The sequence below is a fragment of the Sprattus sprattus genome, assembly GCF_963457725.1.
Source record: "Sprattus sprattus genome assembly, chromosome: 6".
NCBI classification, from domain to species: Eukaryota; Metazoa; Chordata; class Actinopteri; order Clupeiformes; family Clupeidae; genus Sprattus; species Sprattus sprattus.
In genome coordinates, this window is record NC_137925.1 from 5632792 (window position 1) to 5645329 (window position 12538).

Sequence of the window (12538 nt, forward strand, 5' to 3'; positions counted from 1 at the left end):
AGCGGTTAGCACTTAGCATCAGAAGGTGAGCCACAGACACATTAAAGATTGAGCACATCTCATTAGAATTAAAAGCATTATTTTCTCACTATGCTCCATTTCACGGTGTGGTTGGCACTTAGCATTAGCGGTTCAGATACAGGAACACATTAGGTACAAAATTAAAGACTGATCATGTGTATCTCGTAGAGAAAAAACACATTATTGTCCTTCTCTCTTTCTCAGTAGGCATCTCACTCCCCCGTCTCGAGTGTTAAAACCACCGTAGGCTGTTATATTTAGTCTGTGTGGACCATTTTGATAGGTTTTTGCGGAAGAAGCCCATAAAGTATGTTAAGAGTGTGTTCAAAGTAGCGTTATAAGGGTGCTATAACAGGCCTAATCCATGGCAAGAGGGAGGCAGACTGACAGCAGGTAGGAGCAGGTGGATCTTTGAGCAGAGTTCATATCTTTTCTTCCGCCGGCAGAGGTGACTTCAGTGATCTGAACGCTTCTGCCGTAATGTCATCCAGGATAGAAAAAAAGAGACATTTTGGTGGCTGACCTTCAAATATGAATACAGCAGCCCACGTTCACATCATTATCATATGAATACAGCAGCCCACGTTCACAACATTATCATGTGAATGGCCAGAACAGAGGATATACTCCACATGGCTAAAGAGAAGCAGATATAAAACAGGTTTACACTGTAAAATATTTCACCGTAATTTTACAGTAAATTACTGGTTCCTAATTGCATTCATTTCACGGTAATTTTACAGTAATTTATTGTAAATATTTCACAGTAATGTACTGTACATGTTTTACAGTAATGAACTGTAAAAATTTCACAGTAAAATGCAATGCAACTACAGCAGTATATTGTAATTTCACAGTTTAATGCCATTGGATTACTGTGATTTGGCAGTATGTAGCTGTGGAATTACATCGTCTTGCTGTATATAATTTACAGTATTTTTACTGTAAAACTTAAGTTATGCAACTAGTACATTATACTGTACATTTACAATTTAGGTACTGCACATTTGACTTGTTAACTGATTTTGCCACACAAATGTGCTTTGGATTTGCTAAATTAAAAGTCAAAGCAAGAACAAAGACAATACTAATTTTAACTTTTTAAATTCATTACTCAATACCCAAATACATACAAATTCATGAAGGTTTAAAACACGTCATATTTATTATTCAATACCTAAATACATTACAATAAAAAAGGTTTAAAAACACGCAAAAAATCAATACCCAATTACATAACAATTACTGAAGGTTTGAAACACGTCAAATTCATTACTCAATACCCTAACCCTAGAACTCAAAACCCAAATACAAATAGCAAAAGTTAAAAACACGTCAAATTCATTAATCAATATCCTAATACACAATGAAAAAAGTTTAAAACACACAACACTCCAGAACGTAGACTCTCCTAAATAACTCTGTCTGTCTTCAAACCATATCAAATATAAACAAAACTTCGGAACATATACAATATAAACAAAAATGAAATGCAATTACAAAAAAAATGCAAAAACAATTAAAAATTTACAATGACCACTCGAAGTCGACAAGCTTTCTCTGGAGTGTGCTGACATTTGCATTTATCCCTCCACGCCTCTTCTTCGCTCTGGGTTGATGCCCAAGAAGCACCTGTAAACAATAAGCAAAGACAACTTTCAGTTTTACAGATTTAATATGGCATTGTTTATCCAAGGCACATGCACCAAATAAGTTAGTATTGAAAGCCAAGCAAGATTGATATAAGCAACGCAAATCAGGAGGCTAAAATTAGCTCCTTTGAAATGACATAGCCTAGTTGCTGCATCTGGAGGCTAACGTTTACTTTAACTTTCACGCTAATTTGTGTATTCTCAGTCGAATAACACACTCTATACCTGGACACGTGGAGAATATTAATTGAGAACACATCATTTGAGCTTTCCAAAACAACTATACATTACTTGTCTGTGAGGAAAATCTTGGCGGGGAAAATGGCTTTAAAATTACTTAGCTGGAGGCTAACGTTAGCTTACTATAACTGTCACGCTTATTTGTGTATTCTCAGTCGAATTACACACTCTATACCTGGACATGTGGACAGCATTAAATGAGAACACATCATTTGAGCTTTCCAAAACAACTACACATCCAAAACAACTATACATTACTTGTCTGTGAGGAAAATCTTTACGGGGAAAAATTGTTTAAAATGACTTAGCTGGTTGCTGCAGCTGGAGGCTAACGTTAGCTTCCTTTAACTTTCACGCTAATTTGAGTATTCTCCGTCAAATAACTAACACACTATGACTAAAATTGACATGTGGAGACCATTAACGTTGAATGGAAACCCACAATTAGAATTTTACAAAGATAAGTTTCTTCTCTGTGAGGCAAAGCTTCACGGAGAAAACAGCTTTTGGAATTTCTTAAAAAGTGGTTCTTTAAGTGACCTGACCTTGATCCAAAAGATCGTTAATTTACTAACCCAGACAACGAACGTTATTAAAACGTTATTATTATAGAGTTGTGACAAGCTCTCTGTCAACCTTACCTTTATCTTCTATCTAGCTCATGTGCTGTATCCACCTTCGCGCTCTTCTATGTGCTGCCTGCGTCTGTAGTCACCGTGGATCCAACTGTCTCTTCTTGAGCCCACAATACAGCGTAGTTCAAGTGCAATTCAAATTTACAGTAATGTATTGGGTTATCTCAAAGGCTGATTTGAATAGAGTATTTTACTGTAAAATAACCCTATACAATGCTGTGAAATCCCGGTATCGTTTTTTTCACAGTAACTTACTGTGTCTACATTGATTTCACAGTAAAGTCTACATTACAACATGACATTGTGATTATTACAGTTAAAGCCTGTAAAGTAACATTACAATGATTTATTGTGAAATATATCAGTAAAATATTGTAAAACTCTGGTAACATTTTACAGTGTAGGTTTAGGTCCAGGTCCACGGCGCGCGCACACACACACACACACACACACACACACACACACACACACACACACACACACACACACACACACACACACACAGGGACACACACACAGGGCCATCACCAACACCTGAATTTAACACTATGCTAATCTACACAAACCTTTCTTTCATTGCCAACTAATTGCTTTCTTTTTAAACAACAAAAAAAAGTCAATTTACATGATTCTGAACATTTCTTCTTTTAAAACAATAAATTCACCTCAATCTCAATGTATATAGCCACAACAAAGAATGTGAATGCTTGCTCACACATTTAAACTCTTTTTCTCAAGTCTGTTTGTTTACCTCTTCCATACAGGTCGAGTGCGTGAGAACTTTACCCTTACACTACAGTTGTGCCAGACAGTTTGTGAACCCTATAGAATTTTCTGTATATCTGCATACATTTGATCTAAAATGTGATTGCATCTGCATGTACTAAAACTTGATAAAGTGGACCCAGTTAAACAAATAACACACAAAAAAAACGTATTTTTATTATTATTTGTAAGTTCTATTTATTGAGAAAAATGATTAAACATTACGGTAAATGCTTTGATGGAAAAAGTAAGTAAACCCTTTTGATAATCAATTCATTTCAAGGGGTAATTGGGGACAGGTGTTTCAATCAATGGGATGACAATCAGGTGTGGGTTAAGTGGTGCCTGTCTATTGAAAAAAAAACATAATCTGGGTCTTAAGTATCAAAGGAGGAGATGCCCAGGGAACTCAGAAAAACAAGTTGTCGATGCTCACCAGGTTGGAAAAGGTTACAAAACCAGGTCTTAACAGTTTGGGCTCCACCAATCCACCGTCAGGCAGGTAGTCTACAAATGAAGGAAATTCAGCACCATTGTTGCTCTCCCCAGGAGTGGTCGTCCAGCAAAAATCACTCCAAGAGCAAGGCGTATAATATTCCAGGAGGTCACAAAGAACCCCAGGGTAACATTAACGGCCTCTATTGTGTTGGGTAATGTCAGTGTTAATGAGTCCACCATCAGGCAAACACGTAAGGGATAACGGCCGACGAGCTGTCCAGTTCTACGAAGTTAATGGACGCTGCGGGGCAAAGAACACCACGACGCGGAGCGGAGTGGTGTTGGTCCGCAGAAGTCCATTAACTTCGTAGAACTGGACAGCTCGGAGGCCGTTATCCCGCTTATCTCCCGTTTACAACATCCAAAAATGTTTTTATTATTATTATTATTATTATTTAGAATTTCCTTTATCTTTAGGAAATTTAATATGCATAATAACCTGATGAATTCTTGATTTGAAGCCTAGTGCTCCCGTTAGAGAAAGTAGTGCGTTTTTTGAAGAAAAAAAAACCGTTACGTTGGTTGTCAATGGTAACCATTCATGAGCATTGATATGGAACGGCGATTTAACGTTTCTACTGGGACTACGTCCAAGGTGTCCGGTTATACGAACTTAATGTACACCCCATTAGCCAATCAGAAAACAGTATTTCGTTCCAGAGGGAGATAATGCGAAAGAACATTGCGGCCCGTCTAAACATTTTACTGAAACACGGTGGTGGCAGTAGGCCTATCATTATTTGGGGCTGCTTTGCTGCCTCGGGACCAGGACGGCTTGCCATCATTGACGGAACTATGAATTCTAGATAGTACCAAAAATATCAACAATACAGGAGAATGTCAGGGTATCCGTTTGTAAACTGAAGCTCAACAGAAGATGGGTCATGCAGCAACGACCCTAAACACACAAGTAAGTCTACCAAAGAATGGTTAACGAAGAAAAAATGTAATGTTTTGGAATGTCCGAGTCAAAGTCTAGACCTTACTCCTATAGAAATGTATTGGGAAGACCTGAAGAGATCTGTTCATGCACGTAAGCCAACCAACATCCATGAGTTGAAGCAGTTCTGTAAGGAGGAATGGGCCAACATTCCTCCGAGGCAATGTATGGGACATAGCCTACAGCATATAGCACATAGCCTGTTAAATGACAAACTAAAGTTCACCTCTATTAATACAGTATACTTATTAGACAAAATATACGGGGCTATTGAGGACAAGTCATTTGTCTCCTAAATGGAAAGTCCACATCCACCTGATACCAACGGAATGAACTTACAGGAGCAGAGTGCGTCAAACAGTCCTAGGTCTTTAGTAACAGATTTTAACGACAGTGGCGCATCTCGTTTCCCTGCGTGCGTTTGGAGGCATGTCTATTTGTATCATTTGCCTCACGGCTCCGAGCGGATTTGACTCGCGCCTGCTGTGATGCCCGGTGGTGTGGTTGCATAGAAACTACGGGCGCGCTGGTGAGGGCGCATTCAACGCGCGCCTCACTCCTCTGTCGCTGTGTCGTGTACAGAGCAGTCGGCAACGACGTTACGGAAAAGACAGACATGTAAAGGCGTGCCTGGATGTATTTATACCCGTTTCAAAAAAAAGAAAGGACACATTTAAGGTTTTTCTTCCTCCGGACAAAATTCGTTTTGCTGCATGACTGCAGAAGAAGGAACGGCAGACATGTAAGTGTATATTTCACAAAATCGAGCGTGTTGTATGTTGAAGTTTTAAGCTTAATATTAACGATAGCTGGGATACAGTTTTTAACATGTTATTGATACCTAACAAAGGAAAACTTTCAGCAGTTTCTCGTTTGGCTTCTGTATAATGTCAAACCTTCCGCAGCTAGCGAGCGCATGCAAAATAATGGATAGTTGTTAGTTGCTCAGCCAAATAAGATAACATCCTCGTACAGAAATACAGTAAGTTTGTTGCAAAGATGAGCTGCTATAGTATAATGTTTAACAATAGCCTAATAGGCTAATCATAATAATAATACTTGTATTTATGTTTTATGAAGATGCCTTATTATGCTAAATTGATGATTATGATAAAACTGTTCTTGTAATGTAAAATAATGTATAGAACTTTTGCCCCTATGCCTTGCATTCTGGCTTAAGACAGTAAAATTGAACAGCAGAAAAGAATCCATTTATGGGATGGGATAATTTATGATCTCTAACGTCACTGCTCACTAGTTTGTATGAGGAGATCAATACTGTCCATTTAAGTAACAGCTTAATGAAAATATATAGCCTGACTTGTATTCTCGACAAGTCCTGTGGAAATAGGATATTGGTATCCAATAACAGGTCCAATTTAGAGACTTCAAAATATCTACTGTTTATTCCACAATAAGCCCCCTACACACAAACAACAACAACACACGCACACACACACACACACACACACACACACACACACAAACACACACACACACACACACACACACACACACACACACACACACACACACACACACACACACACACACACACACACACTCAACCTCAGGGCAGAGCCTACTATCACCAGCACCCTTTTCCCGGGTTTGTTCCGGGTTTTGTTCCGGGCCCTGGATACCATTTCCCCTGCTCCTCTGACATAAGCCAATAGTTTGAGGTTATGGAAATGTCAAACCACAACAAACGCATTTACTATTTCTCAAACAGGTCGAAGTACATAGAGATGACTGGGGAAGTCTGTAGCATGTCAGATGGTGATCTAAATGTAACTGACAGGTAGGCCTAACATGCCATAGAACACAGCATTAGCTAGCCTGCTGCCCAGCCCAGGACAGACCTATTCCACAGAACAAATCTGTTATGTTCATTTCTCAGGGGTTAATAATTTCACCCATACCATCACAGGATTGTAGGCGTGCACACACACAAACTCGTTATAGGCCTCGTGGTTGGGTTGCAATCAATACCTGCAGAGATAAAAAAAGAGGAGATGAAAAAACTGCAGGGAGACATAAAAGCGTCTGTTCGTAATGAGTGCTTTTCTGTGGACAGCACACTGGCAACCAAACAAGTGCTGATTGCGGAACATAAACAACCCACTGGGCTTCTATAAAAACCCACTTTACATTCACTCCCACTTCAAACGACTACGGTTAGATTTAGGGGGTCGGTGTAGGCTCGGCCTATTTCAGTGCGTCTGAATTCAGTGCTCTAGCCTAGGCTGCTATGATTTAAGTGAGCCGGTCGCTCAGGGTTGACATATCGCCCAACTGCTTCTGACATCACATTAATAGTCTGTCTGACGTCAAACAATAAAAAGCACCAATCACAAGATTGTTAATCATTGTACCAGACCTGCACCCCTTGCAGTCTTTCACACCCGACCTTTTTGAAAAGATGTATTCACTTTGACACGGGGTGTATGCCTTGTGTATAATTACATCATAGCAGGCATATCTTGCCCTTGTCATCTCACGGTTACTCACTGAGCTCCTCTGGAGCCGCTGCGTCTGCGCCCGCTCTCTGTTCTGACTGTAACGCTACCCCCTCTCTGCAGATCCTCTTGCTCCTTCGCCATCTTCCTTTCACTCTCTCCGATGCCTCAGGTGTCCCACCTATACCTGCGTCTTGAATTGCCACCCCTCAGAGAGAAAGAGAGAGAGAGAGAGAGAGATAGAGAGAGAGAGAGAGAGAGAGAGAGAGAGAAGGAGAGAGAGAGATAGAGAGAAGGAGAGAGAGAGAGAGAGAGAGAGAGAGAGGGAGGGAGAGAGAGACAGAGAGAGAGAGAGAGAGAGAGGGAGAGAGAGAGATAGAGCGAGAAAGAGAGAGATAGAGAGAGAGAGAGAAAGAGAGAGGTGACCTGTGCGAGCTTTGTTGAGAAGAGCAGCGTTAGCCGTTAGCCTTTCGATGCATCAAACCTGAACCACAACACCCTGCATCTCAAAACCTGTCTCTGAGCAAGTGTTGCACGCATCGAGCGGCCACAGCGGTCCCAGCCCAATAAAGATAAACACTCTGGAGAACACTGACTCTTTAATCCCCTGTAATGATAAACACTCTGGAGAACCCCTAGTCCCCTGTAATAATAAACCCCATGGAGAACACCTAGTCCCCTGTAATAATAAACCCCATGGAGAACACCTAGTCCCCTGTAATAATAAACACTCATGGAGAACACCTAGTCCCCTGTCATAATAAACACTCATGGAGAACACCTAGTCCCCTGTCATAATAAACAGTCATGGAGAACACCTAGTCCCCTGTAATAATAAACACTCATGGAGAACACCTAGTCCCCTGTAATAATAAACACTCTGGAGAACACCTAGTCCCCTGTCATAATAAACACTCTGGAGAACACCTAGTCCCCTGTAATAATAAACACTCATGGAGAACACCTTATCCCATGTAATAATAAACACTCTGAAGAACACCTAGTCCCCTGTAATAATAAACAGTCGGCATGGGCGGGGGTAAAGAGACCGTGGAGTGACGTCGTCAGGAGGTGCTCCTGTCGGCTGTTTGGCTCTGACAACACCGTCTCCTAATGAATTGTGCTGGCTTGCGCTCCAAACTCCGCTAACGTTAATTTCCCTGGCGCCAGTTCCGACAATCCTGCGTATGGCACAATGAGTCTCACAATTAGACGTCCCTGAGACGGCTCCCCCCTCGTTACGTGATAGGGTCCTAAAAAGGTGCTTTGAGATCGATTTCATTTCTAATCTCACTAAGTGGATCTCGGGTCTGTCCACTTTTCTCTCCCGGCTTCTTTCTCGAGAAAATGAAACGTCAGGAAGCAGCGAGCTCAAGATGCCATTAGAAGTTCACTGTACCTCTGCCAATCCATTCGTTTCGGCTGACCAGTGAACTCGCTGAATTGTTGGATTTAAGATGGCCATGCTGCAACTTCAGACTGGAGACTTTTCCCCCTGTCGGATTAGTAATAAGATATCCGTTTGTTGAAACGCATCGAAAGGATTAGTGAACAGGTGTGGAAACAACGTCCAGGTAAAACGAGGCCTATTCCTGTCAGGATTACATGCTAAAAAAAAAGCATGTAATGTGTTCGAAATTATAGAACACAAACAAACCTTCCTGTTCCTCTCAGCGTAACATGCACCTCATGAGATGTGGGACTGTATGACAAGATTGAGCTTATTCCCTATCCTGGGTGGATCTGACCCTAATAATGCCCAGTGGGGTCTGCCCAGAGTGGATCTGACCCTAATAATGCCCAGTGGGTCTGCCCAGAGTGGATCTGACCCTAATAATGCCCAGTGGGGTCTGCCCAGAGTGGGTGGATCTCACCCTAATAATGCCCAGTGGGGTCTGCCCAGAGTGGATCTAACCCTAATAATGCACATAGGGGTCTGCCCAGAGTGGATCTGACGCTCCTGGTCGGAGGTTGATCTGTTCTAGAGTCAGGGACCGGACCAGAGCTTAATCCGCTCAGATGTGAGGAACAGATCACGGCCAGATTCAAACAAGGGTTACTGTTTAGATCTAACAATTTGCAAACGTTTACACCTTCACATTTTAGAGTTTAAAGTAAAAGGTGTTTGCCATTGTTCACCGAATTGGAGCGCACCTCAGACCTGGTGCAGCTGGAGAACGGACCCGGCACCAAACCATTCCATCAGTGGGGATGGGGCAGTGCTTCAGTGGGGATGTGGCAGTGCTTTAGTGGGGATGGGGCAGTGCTTCAGTGGGGATGGGGCAGTGCTTCAGTGGGGATGGGGCAGTGCTTCAGTGGGGATGGGGCAGTGGGGATGAGGCAGTGGTAGGGCTGGGATAAACGATTATTTTTTAAACGATTAATCTAGCGATTATTTTTTCGATGCATCGATTAATCTAACGATTAATTTTTTCAGTTCGATTTGATTCGATTATCGATTATCTCCCCATTAATTCACTAATAGCAATTTACTATACATGTTGATGTTGATTGTTTATTGCTCTTCAAAATTCCAAAAGAAAATAGAAAATTGAAGAAAATCACCTAACCAGGTCATAAAAATGTTGTCTGTAACACTCAAAAACAGAATACATGGTTTAAGACAAAGAACCAGCTTATTTTTGTGTGGAGGAACGTAAGCATTCCAACATGCTCAGGAGTCAGGCTTGCCCTTTAATTCCAAAATAAAATTGAAAATTGAATAAGGATGAACAAAAAAAAAAAAATGTTAAAAAAAATATTTTATTTATTTATTTTTTTTTCAAATGATTCATCGGCGCGAAATATTTTGCGTCGACGTATTTTTTGCGTCGACGTAATCGATGACGTCGACGCGTCGTCCCAGCCCTAGGCAGTGGGGATGGGGCAGTGCTTCAGTGGGGATAGGGCAGGGGGGATGGGGCAGTGGGGATGGGGCAGTGCTTCAGGGGGGATGGGGCAGTGTATCAGGGGGGATGGGGCAGTACTTTAGTGGGGATGGGGCTTGAGAGCACTTGGCATGAGTTGGCGCTTGGAAACCATTATTCTCAACAGTGCGCTAGATGCTGGCTTGATTACTAGTTTATGTCTGTATTAATGTGTGTGTGTGTGAGTGTGTGAACATGTGTGCATGTTAGTGTGTGTGTGTTATGGCTTAAATGATGAGCAGGTGGGAAGGGTTGCCTTTTGACCTGTCGAAACAATAAGAGCATCTAGTTTTCATGTGAAATAACACACTTAACCTCTGTTTTTCGTGTGGTGTGCAGGCCTGTGTGTGTGTGTGTGTGTGATGTGTTTGTGCATGTGTCTGGGAGTGTGTGTGATGGGTTTGTGCATGTGTGGTGTGTGTGAGTCTGGTAGAGTGAGGGTGTGTGTAAGCATACAGAGTGTAATGATGATGCATTATCGCTGATATGCTTTGGCAGGTCTGCATAATTAAATGCTCTGGCTCGTTGCTTATTGTTCAGTGTACTTCACCTTCCGTCTGTCAGGATGAAAGCGTGGGCCAACCAATACATTCTGTGTGGGTTTGCAGTGCACTCAAATGTGAATGTGTTTTGTTAGTTTGTGTGTGTGTGAGTTTGTGTGTGTGTGTGCGTGTGTGCGTGTGTTCGTGCGTGCGTGTGTGCGTGTGTGTGTGTGTGTGTGTGTGTGTGTGTGTGAGTGTGTGTGCGTGCGTGCGTGCGTGCGTGTGTGTGTGTGTGTGTGTGTGTGTGTGTGTGTGTGTGTGTATGAGCCTCTCTTCTTGTGAAATCAGGCAGCTTGTTCATCTCTCTCTCCCCCCACAGGTGTTCCACGTCTTGGAGAGGTTGAGTTGAGAACCTAACCACCCCCCCCCCAATCCCACCACCCCACTTCCTGGGTCTTATGAGCATGCCCAGTGCGTGTCCAGCATGCCAGAGGCGTCCGGTTGGCTCCTGCTGCGCGGCTCCGTGCCCGCGTGGCTGCTCCTGCCCAGCCTGGTCCTGATGGCCGTGTGCTCCCCGCACACGGGCACCGTCGCCGCGGGCACCAGCTGCGCCCCGCGCTGCTACTGCTCCGAGTCCGAGGGCAAGACGGTGCGCTGCAGCCACCTCCACCTCACCCACGTGCCCGCCGGCATCCCCAACGACACGCACCGTCTCTACCTGGACTACAACCAGCTGGCCTCCGTGCCCACAGACGCCTTCCTGAGCCTGCCCCTGCTCAGAGAGCTGGACCTGTCCCACAATGACCTCTCCATTCTGGAGCCGGGCGCCTTCAGAGGCCTGGGCCCCTCGCTCAAGTTCCTGGACCTGTCCTCCAACAGTCTGGCCACGCTGAACCCGGACGCGTTTGAGGGCCTGACGGCGCGGTCCAACCTGACGGGGAACCCCTGGCACTGCGACTGCACCCTGCAGAGCGTGCTGCCCCGGCTCGACCTGGAGCCCGTGTCGCTGACGGGCATCGTGTGCCACTCGGCGGAGCCGGCTGACACGGGCGCCGAGGGCCAGGCGCTGCTGCTCACCCAGGACCTGGACCTGTGCGTGGTGATGAAGAAGACCACCGACGTGGCTATGCTGGTCACCATGTTCGGCTGGTTCAGCATGGTCATCTCCTACCTAGTCTACTACGTGCGCGGCAACCAGGAGGATGCCAGGAGGCACCTGGAGTACCTTAAGTCGCTGCCCGGCCTCCCGAAGTCCGAAGAGTCGTCCACCATCAGCACGGTGGTGTGAGCCGTGAAAGCCAGACGCATAAGACACATACGCAGGAAACAGGAAATGCATGGCTGACACTCGCCGAGGGGCAGGCCCCCTTCTGTTCATCTGTGTATGGGGCTGTGGCTGTAGATTGGATCACAAGCAGAGAGCAGGCCTAACCTAGGCTGCTTCCGCGGATGGTATCGGTCAGTGAGTTACTGTCTGACCAGAGGGCCATGCAAGCCTTGACCCCAGCAGAGGGCAACCTTGTAGGGGAAGGAGCAGTGGGTGAACGTCTAAGTCTGTGGAGGTGATTTGGTTGAAAGAGGAGGATTGTGGGCAGGGGCATGGGGTCTGTGGAAAGAGGAGGATTGTGGGTAGGGGCAGGGGTCTGTGGAAAGAGGAGAATTGTGGGTAGGAGCAGGGGTCTGTGGAAAGAGGAGGATTGTGGGTAGGGGCAAGAGTCTGTGGAAAGAGCCGGATTGTGGGTAGGGGCAAGGGTCTGTGGAAAGAGCAGGATTGTGGGAAGGGGCAGGGGTCTGTCAGTGATGTAACAGGACATAGTTGCCAGTCAGTAATGCATGCATTGATGAAGTAAGGAGGGGTAATGTAGGAGCACACATGGGTTGGTCAGTCTAGGCTGCATATGTAAGGCTGGGGGGGGGGT

At 44.3% G+C, this 12538-nt stretch overlaps 1 protein-coding gene across 2 annotated transcripts; it reads left to right on the plus strand.

Annotated features, from left to right (window-relative positions):
* The first annotated feature begins 4597 nt into the window (after positions 1-4597).
* LOC308367493 (leucine-rich repeat-containing protein 3B-like) lies at positions 4598-11977 on the plus strand. Of its 2 annotated transcripts, none has more exons than XM_080841426.1 (2): positions 4598-4721; positions 10999-11977. In XM_080841426.1, exon 2 carries the CDS (start codon positions 11104-11106, stop codon positions 11905-11907), a length of 804 nt encoding a protein of 267 aa, XP_080697552.1. In that variant the 5' UTR covers positions 4598-4721; positions 10999-11103; the 3' UTR covers positions 11908-11977. The 2 variants fall into 2 exon arrangements, with proteins under 2 accessions (XP_080697552.1, XP_080697553.1); XM_080841427.1 differs by lacking the exon at positions 4598-4721 and adding an exon at positions 5451-5493.
* The last annotated feature ends 561 nt before the right edge of the window (positions 11978-12538 follow it).